Source organism: Sabethes cyaneus, chromosome 3 (genome assembly GCF_943734655.1).
Source record: "Sabethes cyaneus chromosome 3, idSabCyanKW18_F2, whole genome shotgun sequence".
NCBI lineage: Eukaryota > Metazoa > Arthropoda > Insecta > Diptera > Culicidae > Sabethes > Sabethes cyaneus.
Window position 1 is genome coordinate 25,585,157 of NC_071355.1, and position 17,518 is coordinate 25,602,674.

General features: G+C 38.4%; 1 protein-coding gene across 1 annotated transcript in view; it reads left to right on the plus strand.

Annotated features, from left to right (window-relative positions):
- Positions 1-17,518, plus strand: part of LOC128741504 (A disintegrin and metalloproteinase with thrombospondin motifs 12) — an 85,239-nt gene that overhangs the window by 43,255 nt on the left and 24,466 nt on the right. Inside the window, exon 9 of the mRNA XM_053837374.1 lies at positions 13,603-13,749. Coding sequence (XP_053693349.1) covers positions 13,603-13,749 — 147 coding nt within the window. The remainder of the gene's footprint in view (positions 1-13,602; positions 13,750-17,518) is intronic.

The following is a 17,518-nucleotide window of genomic DNA, read 5'->3' on the forward strand; positions in this document are numbered from 1 at the left end:
GGTGCAATTTTACGATTCGGTTTCTGTATACCTTCGAGAGTGGCCCTTTGGTGCATGTTTTCTTGTGTTTTCCAACGGAAGCACATTCACTGCATTTTATTAGACGAATTCGATCCCCGCTCTTGATCAATTAATTTCCTCCGCGCTATAATACATGGGTGATTGTCTGTTGTAAACGCGCAACATGCTGCCGTTCGAGTCGGGCTGATAGCGTTTCAAATGCCGTCGTCTAATGGAACTTACTGTTTTAATAGAGCTGTCACGGAATGGGCAAAATCGTATGTATCTACCGGTTGACACTCCTAGCGTAGCTCGACGATGCCAACTGTCACCGAGCCGAAGTGTCACTTTGACAAATAGTACAGATTAGATAATAAATACCCTCAACGGCTACAACAACGGCAGCTTGTTTTGCCACTATAATTACTCACCGGCTTCAATGAATACGTTAATTGAGCAAAACATGGAAACGTCGAACATGATCAGAATCATATTTTCGCAAGAACTTAATTTAACATAGCTCAATCAATTGTAATGGAGCAGGCGTTGCTTTTGTCGTGCAATAAAAAACTAAATTAAGTACATTGCCTGCTAGATGATAAACGACATATTTACTTGGAATTTGTTTGTTGTTTATTCTCTAATAACCTGTTCAGATGACACGAAATATACAGCATGCGTGGCGCGGTCCGAGAAAGATACACCAACGTTGACCCGCATGAGCGTATGTAAAGCATTGAAATTGAAAAATTAGTCCTCATTTGAATAATCGCAGAATAATTAATCGCACCCTGCACCTGATTGAAATCACCGGTACGACAGTACACCGGTTTGATATGCACTTTGTGCACGGTAAAAAGTGATAGTCGTATTCTGAAGATGGACAACATTCCATGGTTGATATGAAAATGCTTCAATTCTTAATGAAAATCTATTTACCGGAAAGAAAATTTACCATAAATTGAATCTATCTCAATGACAATCCTTGTTTTTATAACAATTATAAAAATAGAAACTTGAATTTCCTTTTTAAGTAAGTAGGTATGATTGAAACTTTGTGGTTAAAAATTGTTCTAATTTCATATGTTACAGCCAGCAGTTAAGTTATTGATTCTAACGACACAACTGAATGGTTTAATTGTAGCGTGTACACCGTTCAATCTCGCGAACAACTATCGGTGGTACGCACTACCGTACCGCTCGCTGATGGCCGGCCCGCCGAAAGGCATGTCGCTGTTGTCACGCTCTTACTGGCCTGGCGCGGCGGCGAGCCTCGCTGAAGTAGGCTATACACGGAGACGAATGTGCTTTTGTCACGCTTGTTTAAGACACTTTACATCTCGTTAGCATATTATTATAATTATTGTTACGGATGGTCACCGTACAGCGGGGACACTCGAGCGGAAACCCGCTAGCCACTTAGAGTGGGGATCTTTTCCTGGTATAATGGTAGAAATTACTCCCGGAGCACCGGCATTTTTACTCCAGTCTAAGATTTAACTAATTAACCAGAAGTTGAAATAACTAGCGTCTATTTCAATCTTATTAACTTTTTTGAAGTTCCTTGTTTTAAGATATTATCTTTCTTAAATTTCCTTAAATAAATATTTTGATACCTTAAAAAACAATATTCACCCTCGGGAAAATAATAATTTATCATTGATGTAGAGACCCACGGGCCAACTCACTGTAGGTACATGTGCAGACCTGAAAAATATATTATAACGATAACGATAATGATAACGATAACGATAATGTGCATCAAAGTATCCCTATTAAGGCCGATTTCCTGTACAAGCATTGGCCTGGATTGGAATGCTTTTATGCTGTTGTTTAACCATGTCTCTGTCTTTTACTAGTGCAACAATGTTGTGAAGACCGTGGCAGTGAAATTATTTGATCATTTTCTCGATCCGGGTGGAAAGTGAAACACTTTTAATTTTTTATAGGTCTGTCAGCTCTGCAGTAGAAGTGGCCATTATGTATTCGATAGTATATATTTATTTATTAACTTTTTTGATTGGGGCTTTCAACCGTTAGTTGCTTCGCTCCAAATATTCGACAGTAATCTGTTGTGTAATTATTTGAAATTAAATACTTTTTGTGCAATTTCATGCGAAACATCGATTTATACAATCCCTATTACAACACTAATTCTAATCTCATATCAACTCTAAATTTCTGTTTTAATCAAAATCCCAATCATAATCCTAATCAGTATCCCAATTTTATCCAGCTAAATCCCAATTCCAGCTAAAATCTTTGAATCCCAGTTTTGATCAAATTTCAATCCTAATCACCGTTTAAATCATAATCTCAATTCCTATTTCTAATCCCAATATCAATTTCAATCCTAACCTCAATTCCAATCTCAGTTTTAATTACACTTGGAATTCGATTCCCAAACCTAATCTCAGCATCTCAACAAGTGTATGAGGATTAATTCTGGGAACAATATAACAATCAATAGATGAATTTCGATTGAGGTGAAATTAGTCGTCATCGATTCTGCAAATTTAAATAGCAGTTTTTTTTGTTTGAAACAAAAATTTTGTCCATGAAAATATATTCGCTGTGTTCATTTTGGCAAGAAGAATGCAGTGAATACATTTCTATGAACAGAAATTGGCGTTTAGGCCCAAAAGCTGCTTCCGAAATTGGGCTCTCCGACGAAAAGTAAATGACTGCTAGTTTCCCGTTAATGGCACCTAGAACAAACTATTTACGATTCCCTCTTTATAAATTCATAAAAGCATATGTTTTGAGCATGTAGTTTAGACTAGATAAAGAATTATAATTTTGAATGCAGCTTTGTCGTGATAAGAAGACCTCAACATCAGTCATTAGTGACTGTCGGAGGTCTACTGTGTGTAAATGAAATTGCATAGGATAGGGGAAAATAAAAATCATAAATTGTAAACTCAAAAATTTGTAAAATAGGTAGGTTAGGATAATTGTAACAATCCTATTTAGGGGTTTTTATGCCAGAGTTGGAAATATGGGATAGATTGAAATAGGATGTCGTTATCGTCGAGCCACTGTTATGGTCGAGCCACTGTTATGGTCGAGCCACCACGATTTTTTCAGTTTCAGTAACTCATAATACCTTTGTACAGGCATTGTAAAACTTCTTACTCTGACAGTTAACTTTTCACAATATTGTGAGTTACAATCGTGTATTCAAAACACGCTTAGTGAATTCACTGATTGAATCAGTACAAAAAAAGTTTTCCAGGTGCAGTTAACTTTGCTTCAAGAAACGATTCATGAAATGCAATTATCGGGATTAATATTAAAAATTTATTAAGTGTGTTGTACTCTACTCGAAGGCTATTGAAAAATCCCGTCCAGTTAGGTGTTTGGGTAGGGTAAAGGGAAATTCTACAAAAGCCCTTATTGTAAAGGTCGGGTCACTTGTGTATAGTAGTCATGGTTGGGCCACCATAATTTTAAGCACAGAAGTGCAATATTCGCTAGAGAACGTCAGTCGCGGGAAATGTGATGAAATAAAGCTAAATTAGTACAATGAAAACCTAGATTGTTGTTGATTTTTCATTGCAGTAGTACACTTCGGAAAACGCGATTGTAGTAATATTGATTTTACAAGATCTCCAAAAATTTCGTAAAGATATTATTAAAAATAGGGTATTTACACTTATATGGGCCGTTGTTAACGAAATTTATTCTTTTGATGTCTCTAAATAGAATTTCAATACGTATTTCTTGGATAAAGAGCGGTAGCCAAACCGTACAACGTGGCCCGAGTATGCTTTTCTTTTATGGGCGAATGTCAAAAGGCGGCCCAACCACGACGACATTCCCCTATGTATTTCCAGCTTGGCTTTTTCCCTTACCGCACGGATAGAAATTTAATCTCCAAAACCAGCCAAATTACTCATGATTTCAGGTGTCTAGCTTATGTTTTATGAAAATACACCATGAATAATAATCATGATATCATGAACTTTTTGCAGTACAACACAACACATGATCATGAACTATAATTCATGATTTTGTGCTGCTGCATGAAATACCACCTAGTCATGATTTGACAGCAGTTGAGATTTTATGAATTCCTGATTTTATTCATGGTAACGGAATCGGATTTCTTTCCGATTCCGCTACCATTAAACAAAATGAATAAAGAAAAAATAAAGCTTGAGAATAAAGAAAAAAGTACAATGTTGAATCTGAGCCACACCGCGTTTTTGACGTAGAACCACGCCAAATTGGTACTTAGTTGATGGTTGGTTGGATGGTATATTTTATTTTCAAATTTTGGTTAGTTTCAAATTTCGATGTTTGACGAGAAAGCTAATTCTATTATTAGGTTAATGGATAGATTTGGAATTTAGTATAGGTGCACTCTAATTTTTAAATTAAATATGTTATTGATGTAATATTACAAAACCTTCATGCTATAATTTTAAATAAGAGTTCAATACATAGAAGATTGCAGTTACCAAAGTATACTAACTTAAGGTCACTTGGAGACTTTTTCTGCTCCAACAATGAGATCGTAAAAACTTAAGAAATTTCCATGGGGCGAACCAACCAACGGTTGAAAGCCCCATCAAATAGCAGGCTTCATTCTCGGGTTTTTGCTCAGTAGATGCTCATTTCACTGCAGCACCTCAGCAAAATATAATTTGAAAAAGTAGTGTAAGGGGCTATTGTAGAGCTAATTATTATCTACATTATTGTTGAAGAAAGTATAGTTTTATCTTTTGTATTTACGACGCTATGCGATTGCTACCCCGTTGGTAGCCAAATGAGCGCTCTTTTTGCTACCAATGGGGTAGCAGCCCCTTAGCGCCGTAAATACAAAAGATAGAACTACACTTTCCTTAACAATAATGTAGATAATAATTGACTCTACAATTGCCTTTTACATTACTTTTACGAATTCTGTTGTGTTGAGGCGCTGTAGTCAAATGAGCATTTACTGAGCAAAAAACTGAAAGTAAAGCCTATCAAATAGTAAATAAATAAATAAGAAATTTCCAGTAAATAGCTAATTGGTACGATGAAACAGATGAAACGCCCATAACTCAGTGTAAGTATTGAGTATAATAGCCCTGCGTAGTAAATAGAGAAAAGTCTTTAATGCACGTTTTCAAAAAACTAACCATAAACAGTTTCCAATAGATATCTTTTGAATCATTACTCGAAAATATCGAGCATAATGGAGGATTGCACAAAAACATTCGAATAGTCATAAGTGATAATTTGGCATAACGACCACTTGGCATAATTCTTTAAAAATCATTTTATGACGTTCCAAAGATGATTCAGGACAAGACGGCCGTAGGCCGCTAGTGTATCCAGCAACCTGCCGTCGGAAACATCGGACACTACAAGGGGTTGGCCCACATAGAAATCACATCTGCTTGGGTGTATTTGTTTCTCTAGGTCTACCGACACTAGTTTCCCTGTTTTCTCTAATCCCCGCATTGACTCGCTCTATATGCAAAAGAAAGCGACGAAGCCGATTCTAGCTTTTGTAAACTGAGTCATTTGGGACTCTCTTGACCAAAAATATTGAGTTAGTGCAAATCAGACTCAAACCCACAACTCTCAATTGCCGGTCAAGTGTGTTTACGTTACACCACTCTCAGTGAGAGTAAAGATTCTTACTTAGCGAGAGCAAAGACTGTCCCAGAAAGTATAGACGCACACAGTTTTTAGTAAAAATGGAAACAAAAAGCTTAATAATTCAAGAAGTAGACTATGTAAAAATTCTAGACTAAGCCGGTATATTTCAAAAAGTTTTTTTTTTTCAAAATATTGTAGTTTTATTTTTTTTTTGGGAGTGAGTGTCTGATGCAAAGAATGATAGACTGGTTGAACCAGAAAATTTAGATATATAAGCCAAAAATATATAAGATTGTTCAATGACAGATGAGGCTCGCATCCACGTTCTTTCTGTTGGTTCCCGAATGTTTCAGTGAGTAACTAAAACTACTGCCGCATCCTTATATTAGCTAGTGTGGTCTTCCTAAATCACCGTACGTTATTCTTTTCGGATTTCAATTGATTTCTCTCGGAGAAACCATTAAATTATAACTTATCGTTAACGTTTCAGCTTACTCTATTCAGCCACCCTCAGAACTAATTTATTTAACAGGAAAGTACAATTAACAATCTTGGCATAAAATTCAAATTACAAAATTCACTTACAAACAAGTTATAAACATTCAAATTCAAACTCAAACCATTTGTTACCGTTGCCGGTTCACTGTTTCAGCGTCTAAGTAATCTGATTTGGTTTACTAACCTGTAGTCTAATATCCAATTTTGTTTTATTCTCTAAGTTCCGTCACTCACTTCACGCACCACACACTTGCCTCGACGACGGTAATTATTTTTTGTATGATTGCTCTTTGTTTCTACCGCCGAGAAGATAGACTGTTATCCAGTCGGTCGGTGGGATAGAAACAGGTAGTCTGTTGCCGGACGTCAATACGGCAAGTCTACTGTAATTTACCACCACCGGGTGTTTCTTTTTTGTTTTACTTGTATATTAGATGACTCTATACGTGATCGTAACGCAAACTCTTTTTTGGGAGTGGGAAGTGTGGTGCGAAGAATGATAAACTGGATGAACTAGAAAAATCTAGAACTAGAGCTTATAGTATTAAATTAAATTTAAACTGCTTTGGTAAAACTGCTTCATCAAGCCAACTTTTGAAATCTTACAGTTTCCTTTAGTTCCAAATATCCCTTCATTTCCGCGCATTGGGATCACCACCAATCGATTTCTCGTGATTTGTTTAACATAAAAAAATCACTTTTTACCCCTTAAAAACAGTGGCAACAAAAAGTTCCGTTTTTTCGGTCGCTTTTGCCCACTGTGCACTGTGTTACCAAATCAGGCCATGAAAAGGAATCAACCTCATGCTGCTCCAGAAAGTAGCTTCTGAAAGCAATCATTCCTTTTGATTAAGCTTCTTAGAAATCCCTAATACTTCACTTCTCCCTAAGCTTTTACTCGGAGCCACTTTGTCTCTCAGCCACTTGTACCTACCTCTGTTACTGTAACAGAAATTCTCATAAGAAACAAAACCATTTTTCTTCATTTGAACGTCTCTCCACTTCGAAGCCTCCTCCCCCCCCCTCATCACCTTGTTAAACATTCCCCCTTTGCAATACTCTCATATCAAAGAACATGTGTGCCAAGCAGAGGATGGAGACAAACAATTTTAGAGGGCAAACAATTTTATCACGAGTATTGACCAAAATAAATGGTTCAAGGTTCAATTCGCCACATAGAATGAGCCACATACATTCACGCTTCATAGCATCGCTGAATATACGAAACTCGTATACAACGAATTAAAACGTTGTGTTGCTTCAAAAGCCACTAACACTACTTTAAAATATTCTCTATTCACGGTAATACTATTTAAGACACTTTCTGGCATTCCCGGGTATACATCCATTAACAGGAAATTAGCCGTCATTAACTTTTCGTCAGAGAGCCCAATTTCGGAAGCAGTTTTTGGGCCCAAAAGCGGGGTTCTGTTTATAGAAATGTATTCACCGCATTCTTCTTGTTAATCTGAACATAGCGAATATATTTTCATGAACGAAACTTTTGTTTCAAACAAAATAACTGCTTTTGAATTTTGCAAAATCGATGACGACGAATTTCATCTTAAGGGGACATGAGCGACTAAAATTTTTAGAAAATTCATCATTTTTTATTTCAAATTTTGATTCTACAGTCTTTTCCGCTTATTTTGATACTAATTTTGTAATGATCCGACCACGGGAAGTGGCCGAAATACGATCATACGCATAAGCATTCCAATGGGGCGTGGAACAACCTCGTCGGAATAAAACGCCGCTCCCGTAAAACCACGATTTTCAAACTTCAAGTACCTACCTTTTTCCAAAATATTCAGTCGTTTATGTCCTGTTAAATCGGCCGCGGTCAAAGTTCAACATTTAAGTTTTGAACGAACTTGCTATGCTCATGAAGAGCTATACTCGTGATAAAATCAAATGCCGATAAATGCATCATCGGCAGCAGAAGTGAATAGTGTACGATAAATAAACCATTAGTGGACCAGTTAGTGCTTGAGTAGTTTTCTTCCACGAACTATTTTAAACTGGTAACGCTAAAACGCAACCGATGGCACTTACAATACAAGTAACTTTCGATTAAGCCTAAAAAAATAATATCAGTTTATGTTGCAAATCTCTATAATTTACACATTTTTAAAACAGATTGGAATGTCCGTTTTCCTTTTATGGACCTTGTGATTTACAATAGTACAGCGACCGGGTCCATTATGGGAATTCTAGTTTATTTTGCATGAAGAGGGTCCACTAATGGCGACATTTCGCTTTGTTAACCAAAAAATGGGCCCTAGCTTATTGAAAATGTCATTAAAGGGAAAGGGTTCACTATAGGTCAATTTACCCTATGTTCATGAGGGACGTTCATCGTTTCAAATGTTCATTTTTTCATGAATTCTCCAACCACTGATACCAAGTTTGGCAAACAACCTTCCAGTCTTTCCGGAATAATGCGAAACATACATTCATACTCATGTTCCACGTCTCCCCTGTTGACTCCCCCGCCAGTCAGCTCCCCCTCCTGTCACGCAGTGCTTTATGCACATATTCGCTCTCAGGAAACCAGCCACTTGCACAATTTACACAGTTTTGAATGCATCAGAAACGTAACCACTTTCACTAGTGTTGACTTCCCCTTCTTTTGTCAAGTACCTAGTGAATGCCTTAAAATCGAAATTTGCAACAAATGAGGGTCCATTTTACGGTTAACAATGCAAAAAAGTCGCCATTAGTGGTCCATTTCCATGCAAAATACATTTGAATTCCTGTGATGGACCCGGTTGTTATCCTATTGTAACCCACAAAGGTTCATAAAAGGAAATCGAACATTCCAATCTGTTTTGAAAAATATGGAAAATATAGACATATGCAACATGAATTGATATTTTTTAGGGTTTAGGGTTTTTAGGCTTTTACCTGTCGCCAGGACAGGTTTTCATCTACAGCCCGGATGTCGTTGGCTAAGCTGCGTTGCCATGAGCCTCTGGGTCTGCCTCTTCTACGCCGTCCTTGTGGATTCCAGTCGAGTGCCTTTCTGCAAACCTCGTTCGCTCCTTTCCTCAAAGTGTGTCCGATCCACTTCCACCTACGTTCACGAATTGCTGTGGCTATCGGCTGTTGATGACGCCGACGATGGAGTTCCTCGTTAGATATCCAGTTGTCGAATCGATCGTTATTAGTATTGAAAGAGTCATCGGTTGGGTATTTATCATTACTAGTTCAAAAAAATCATAGAAGGAGACTGCTCAAGCACGAAACGGTACACTAATGGTTAATTTACATTATACCTGTTACCATTGAAGCCTGTACAGAAACAAACTGACAACCTTATCAGTTGATTTGCAGCAGCCAAGGCGAAAACAGTCAAGCAACTACGATCGATGCTTTGTTCGTACCACCGGCTCCGCCCTGGAGTTTGCTGAGGGACACTCGATGGATGTAAAGTACCTAATTCACAGCCAGTCGTTGCTGCCACCGTCAAGTAGCACTCGTCATCCATTATTACCACGAAGTCGTGCTTCGTCGAAAAGTTGTCTTCAGGCTGTCCATTTGGGTGATGGTCTGCTGCTCAGAGACAACCGGACTCGACTGATGCTTTCACATTAAAATGTCAGTTTTAGTCCAATACATAGTAATTCATCATTCGACGCTAGCTGTTACGTTCGACGCTCTCGCTTTTCTCCAAAAGGAAGAAGACGCTTTAAACACCGGATCGGCCTATATCCGGCGGACCCGAAGTGCTTAACGATATCCAACTTTTTCGCTCCGTGATGAAGCTGGCGTACGAACAAACTATCGAGCGTAGCTGCTGGACTGTTTTCGCCATGTCTGCCACAAAATATCTGATAAAAGTTTAATTTTTTCAGTACAGGCTTAACAAACGTAGGATTCATGGAAAATTTGTTCCATTGAATAATGTTTAGTAGTTTTTTTCATAGCCATCCGAAATCAGTGTATATCTGTTATGCGAAGAGTACAGTATACCGTACTGTTTACTTTAAATCAACCATGCGTCCCCTTTCTCTTTCGATTCAAAGGAGTTGTCTTGTTTTCCAACTCAGAGGTCTTTGTAAGCTAACGATTTACTTAGCTTCAACGTTATTATTTTGCCGATCAAGCTCATAGCCCACCTTCTTAAATAGTCACTCAAAGTAATATTGTTTATTAAATCAAATCTCGAATTTTTCGAATTTAAATTTCCAATTTGAATGTAACTTATTTATAACAGCTTATCTATAAATTATACATTTACCATGAAATTCAGAATAATCGCATATTCACACTCATTTTGTCACATATTTGTATTCGGAAAACATTCTGGTCAGCAATCTTAATCTTTGACCGCATTCAATCCTGCTTATTAGACCATGATTTACCTCGAGATAAACGCGCAGCACGCAGATCGGAAAATTCCACCCAGAAATACGAAATTCAAACCCGCATAGTTGAGTCATTCCGGCTAGTTAGACAGATCATATCTGAACCGTTTTACTGTCTCCGATCACGCAACACCAAACAGCTGTCAGGTTGTTTGTACACATCTACATAGTCTAGGCAGCTCACTAGGGACAACGTTGTACGTAAAGTGCTTTAATTAAGAAGTCTCCGCCAAGTCTCTGACGACCGGGCGCAAAAAACAACGCACCATACATTCGACGTCGACGTATGCAGTGGAATGTTCCTTTCCTGCGGGGAGGAATGGACGGTCGATCCTCGGGGTACCTGTCATATTCTAATGAATCAGAGCAACCGCGATCGTTTGGGCTGCGTTGGTCTGGTCGGGCAGCAGCTAGAAGGGCGGCGGATATGCGCGTGATGTGTTTTAATTTATGTCACCACAAAGTGGAATATTAATTGATCTACGACGTTCCGTTCCTGGGGACGCGCTTGCGCTTGCGGGACAGAAACAAACAGTCTCTCTCTCTCCCTAATGTAAACGGCAAACAAATAGTTTAGATGTAAATTATTGTCCGCCCGGTGACGGAGACGGCGACGAACGGCCAAAGGACGGCGAAAGGTTTCAAGGAGGTGAGCCGTAAAGATTTGTGTCCCCATCGAAAGCGCGCTTTTGTTGGCGATGCCTATATGCCTATATGCACCGGGGGAAAGAGGGCAACGTTGTTGCGACCCGAGCGGCGGCAGGCGGCGGTATTTGAATAATTGCTACAACTTTATTTCTCAGTGCTCTCGCTGCCGGAAAGCTCCATAAAGTCCTCTTGGTTAATAAAAGTCAAACCGTGACTCGGTGGTCATCTATCAGTAGCCGATCCGGTTCGGTAGATAACTCTATTCATCGCTGCTGCTGCCTGATGATGTATGATGGTTCGCTGTGGGAAAATGATTGAGCTCGTCTACGAAATACATTGCTAAAAACAAAAATCCTTCAGTGATCAATAATTTATTCGGAACAGAAAGACCTATGAAACAAGTTATTAGAATGAAGCAAGTTCCATTAAAATGTCGTTTAATATACTGCAGTGAGGTTTGTCGCGTGTGACAAAATTGAAAATGTCTTGTTTGGTATTTTTATTGAGACTTAAGATAAGTGGCAGAATAAGTGTCTCGATGCAGATAGGTGGATTGCTAGTGCGATAACGGCAATCACTTCTCGCGCCGACAACGGGCTTGCGAGCGGCTGCGAAGCGTTAATTCAATTATTCAAAAAGGGAGTAATTTTTCGCGCTTCCACAATTATTCCGCCGATGGAAATCCTGAATGCGCAGATTGGCTTACACCGATAAGATAATTAACGACAGAGGCGGCCGCAGACGGATGGGGTGATGTCACCCCGTCCGTCCGAGTGCAGAGGATTTATGCCGGTTTATGGTGGAAAACGGGTGCTTGGCCATAAATTTGAATTAGCGAGACATTTATCTAGTGGTGGGTAACTGCCGACGAATCGGGCTGCTGACTGTGTTGACTGATTAACTATTAAGCGTGCTACAGGCCAGAATGCAACAAACTATTGTTGGATATTCTTGCTTCGCGAAATGAAGGGCCATAGGTCAAGATCAAGTTTTTGAAGGACGTCCTATGTCTGATGTTTCCGTCGGTGGAGTGATTCGGACGAACTAGCCCTACGTTGCATTCACTCAATATGGCAGACGGATTTCATTGCTTGATTTGTTGCTCAGTAAGGCTTCAAGCATTGAGCTGTGTATGGCAAATTCGATCAATTAAAGAACAATTAGCGTTGATTGTTAGAATAATTGGCACAAAAATACAGATGATTGTTGAAAGCAATGATGCCGGCGAACGATGAGAAAGCAAATCAAATTTCCCCATCAATGTTACATAAAACTCTTTACGTCAACCTCACACGGATTTTTTATTCATAAAAATAACGCTAAAATTATTATTGACATTTGACATTCATTCAATAAAATTGTAATGGTAATGGTTCTATACATAACTTTTTCAAATTCTGCTTGGCTGAGATGGTACAATTGAATAAGTAATTCCAGGAGTTAAACGTCACTATTAGGAATAATGAAGGGTCACTGACTAAACCACAAAAATTGATGTGAGAAGCAGATAATTTCCGAAATACAACGGTTTCAAACCAAAAACACATCTGTTTATATTAATTTATTTTAGATCGACTTACTGCAAATCAAACATTGTATTGATAATTAAACCGTTGTACGATTCGAATACAACCGACAGCCAAGAACAACCACTATGATTAATGGGACAATTTTTCATCTCTCGTCCCATTATAAATACCAATCGTAATAAAAAATCTAACGTCATTTTCACACCAGTAGCAATCTTTTTCCCCGTCAGACATGTCAATCGAATTTATTTTCTTCCCTACCCTTCCCTCAGTACCCAATGCCTCCTTCCCAACCCCGCCAACCACCCCCCAGGGGTACTCAATAACTCCTCCAACGAACCGTGTAATATGTATACTACAAGTTTTGATTTATTCACTACGATCGGTCATAAATCTTCCGCAATTCCGACTGGCACACGTAACGAGCGACATCCGTCGCGCCGCAAAAGGTACGACACTACTGACTGGTGAATCAGCATGTAATTGAGCACAACATAAAGGTTTTCATTACGATTCCAATGACAGATTGACGATAGTAGTAATTAGCGGTATTGTTTATTAGTAGCCTACGGCAACGTTGTGCTTGCCGCATTTTATCGCCAAACGAAACCCCGCGTGTGAACGCTTGTTGGTTTAACTACATTTAAAAACAATATACCTGCTAATAGCCTCTATGAACTGTAATGAACGTTTTAATAAAAGTAACATTTTAGAATTTTTTTACTGCGATACTTCGATATTATTGCCATTTCAATGATATTTCTAATATCCTCATTAGTAAAGTACGTTGTGATTAGCATCTCCAATTCAACTAAACTTACCCTAAGTAAAAATCAACAGTCTTCATGTGAATAAAATATCTCCTTTCATTAGGCAACCATCCGATCGTCTACGACATACCACAACATGCCATAAACTTGCCGCTAGCCATCGTTTGTTCATTTTTGTTTTGTTGTTTTCAGTTTCGGGATGTACCACGATACGGCGAAGACCGGCTGCGATCATCGCATCGGACCGATCCTGCACATTATGACGCCCAGCTTCGAAGCGGACACGATGCAGGTTTCCTGGTCCAACTGCAGCCGCCGTGACATCACACATTTTCTAGAGTAAGTACCTGGAAATTTTCAAGTATTTGTGAAACCATGAATAATTTATACTCAATTTCCTGAAAGACAAAACCAAGACGAATTTCCTTATTTTCCACGTGTAAACCAGTTAAATCCGGGGTACGATGCTGGTCTAACAAGCCAGTCATCGTAGCTTCGAATCTCGACTGGGCGGTGCCGTCATTGAGTCAATAGGATCTTTACACTAGCCCTGGACTTTTCCTGTGCTCTAATAACCGGCTGCGAAGTCTGTCGATAAAGAAGGGTCAAGTTCTTGAGGCCGTTTATATACCCATGGCTTTGCTTTTTTGGTTAAAACTACCTACAATCTTCTTAGAGTGTAAAAAATCAGATTCTGAGTTGAAATCGATTTTATACTCAACAACGTTTGTCGCGCACAGATCGGAGTAGCAATTTGACTTTTACACTGCACACTATTTTTGGTTTTTTACTCCATTTTACAAAACTTCTTAAACACAGGCCTTTACTATAATCTTCTGACAGTTATAAATTCACCCTTCAGCCAATTGTACGATTTTTTTAAATGTTGCAAAGTAACGTTGAGTATAAAAAGAACACTGCTCTAAAAAAACTTTAGGAGCACCTTACAGTTTTTTTACCTATATAGACATTATCACTGCAACCAGTATTGCGACATTTGCCCCTATTTAGACTACCCCGATTTACACGATTATCACAGTCGAATCTCGCACACGATTTCGCTCAAAGAAAATGAAGTGAAAAAGAAGGGGAAGAAGGAAAAAGAAGTCAAACACATTAGTACACGCTTAAAAAATTTGACCCACTTTCACGAAAAGTGGAACAGCTCAAAACATGCGTATATTTTACACACTATTTTGAGTAACTCTTACTCCTTTTATGAGTTCCACCGTAGAAGCTCATTAATGAGCAATACTTACTCAAAAATGAGTGCCATTTCACCCAAAACTGAGTAGTACTTACACAAATTACGAGTAAATTTAACTCAGTTATGAGGTCGACCTAAACTACTCAGAATTTAGAAATTGCCATTACTCAAATTTTTGGGCTGTTCCACTTTTTGTCATAGTGAGTCGGTTTTTACTCATTTTTGAGTTGAAAGTCACTCATTTCTGAGTTAATCTTATTCATTCGCGGGTTAAATTTTTTAAGCGTGTAGATTAAACTGAAAGCCACTCTAGTGTCAGATTAACAGTGCAAAATGCGGTACGTTGCATTAAATGATTATCACAGTAGTCTAAATAGTCATAAAAGGGGCAATATTTAAATCCATAGTGATATCGTCAGGGTTTTTTGCTGCATTCAGCACTTCGTTCTTTTTGATACTGTCGCTGAGTAATTCTCTCTGAAACGGGCCACTACTGATACGAAGTCTTCCAATATTCGAACTTTTGTGCTTAATTGGTTGCAAAGGGTTAAAAAATAAGAATTACACTTTTAAAACCTCGAAATAGTGGACCCCTCGTAGGCCAAGGGCTCCAATTTGGAGCAAACCTTGAGATCTATATCATGTGATATTTCATAAATTTGCCATGAAACAACTAACAAATGGCCCGGTTCTGTAAAGAAGAAGTACAGGGCTTTTAAACGGAGTAAAAAAATTTCGCCATATTGGATTTTATCAAAAAATCGTCGTTTTTACCTTGAGTCCCCCAACCGATTTTCATTCTAAGACCACCATTGGAAAGCTGAGAACAAATGCTACAAGAAGCATTCATAAAATTGTGAAAAAGTGAAAAAAAATGACGGCCATCTTGGGTGTGGCCGTCATGTTGTATTTTAGCAAAAAATCATCGTTTTTGCCATGATCCCCACTACCGATTTTAATTTAAAGACCACCAATAGAAAGCTGAGAAAAAATGCTATAAGGAACATTCATCAAGTCAGGTGTGCAATAGCATTAACGAAATAAAATAATTAGTTTTCTAATTTTCAATTAGTTCGAAAACAGACACTGAGGAAGCCTGCAAGTCGTAGGCGAAATACGTATCTGTCGTGAATAAAATATACATAAGGTAAGCGTACCCTTAGTGGAGGTAGTACCAATAGTGGTGGTACTTGAATAAAATACGCCCTTCATGAGATAAAATGCAATTATGCTTCTAGATAACGTTTATATAATCTGCACCTGGGTTATACAGGTTTAGTTGAAATAATCGTCTCTTCTCTTAGTTCTAAAATGAAATGTATAGAAATATTCCACTGGTTTTGTTAAGATTTTCTGAATAAAATTTAATTTTGCATAGCTGCTAAAATAGGGTTTCAATTTTATCTTTTTCTGATATTATTTATTCATGAATTCAAGAAATTTAATTCTGTCGAGCATATGAAATGAGTACGCAAGCTCTTGCAAACGTGCAGAGCCAGTTTGTCTAAATTTTTATTGCAGTAATTGAATGTTTAATGTGTTGCCTCCATTATGGGCTCGCGATGCCTCCAATCTAAGGACCTCGGTAGCAACCATACCACCACTATGGGCAAACCAATGATCGTAGAAAAAATCTTCCTCTTTAACAAAAGTTTAATTTTTAATTATTCCAACCGTCATTTTTAGTAAGATTAAGAATGTTTCAATCATATCTTGCGCGAGTGCATGTATATTTGTTCTGATGTCACTGTATTTTGACCAAAAATTTGAAATTTCACTACTAAATATTCCACTACTGGTACGCTTACCCTAGTAGAATTAAATTGGATAAGTTTTCTTCTATTTATTTAATTTTAAGTTATAATTTGGCCATGGACAAGAGGCATCATTAGGCACTACTTTTATAATTTTTGTGCCATTTTTATAACTTGCCGTGGCAAGAGGCTTCATTGTTAGTAAATGCAGAATTGGGTATGAAGAAAGGAAGGACGAAGGAGTGAACTAATAATCAACCTATACTATAGACTATTAACATCGAATAGGCTGATTCAAAGATTCGAACCCATGACCGCTCGCTTGTCAAGGCAGACTCGGTAATTTTGTGGCTACAGCGCCTCCATCTCTTTACCATTCAATAATTTGTAATAACCTTTCTAAGAGCAATATAAGCTAAGTGCACTCTAAAAGAACAATACGTTCCTTACACGTAAAAATAACAAATGACATCAACTTTATTTGCTAGTTAACCAGTTCGTAAGAGTACAAGCTTCTAAGAAATAATGTAAACGATATATAAAAACTACATTGGATGAGAATATCTCATTGTCGTCTTCGCCAACATAGAGCCAGAATGGCTCGCTTCAAGCAGTCGTCTTCTAGGCCTCTCTTCACCAATTTCGCAGGCGTCCTAGAAGCCGCATATCGCTTTAGACTGGTCCAATTATCTTGCACGTTGGGCCCCTGTGTTCCTGGTGCCGTAGGGGTTATTAAAGAGAACAGTTTTCGTCGCACTGTCGTCCGACATTCTTACGATGTGCTCGGCTCACCTACCTACAACCTACCGTCTTTCGCCAGATTTACCTGTAGCTCGTTATTCATACGCCTCCACCACTCGCGCTGCCGCTCGAACACGACAACGACACGTATGTCCTCCTTGAGCAGTGAGCTTCAAATCCATAAAGAACGACTGGTCTTATAAGGGTTTCGTACATTATCAATTTCGTACGGTTCGTACGGCGGATCGTAGCATTCTCGAACTCGAGAGTTCGTGCATTATCTGCCATAGCAAGTCTCGATCGACCGTATCGTATGCTTCTATTAGGTCCGTAAAGATGTGATGCATGGGCATGATGCAAATGCACTCCGAACATTTCAGTAAGATCTGTTGGATGGAGAAAATTT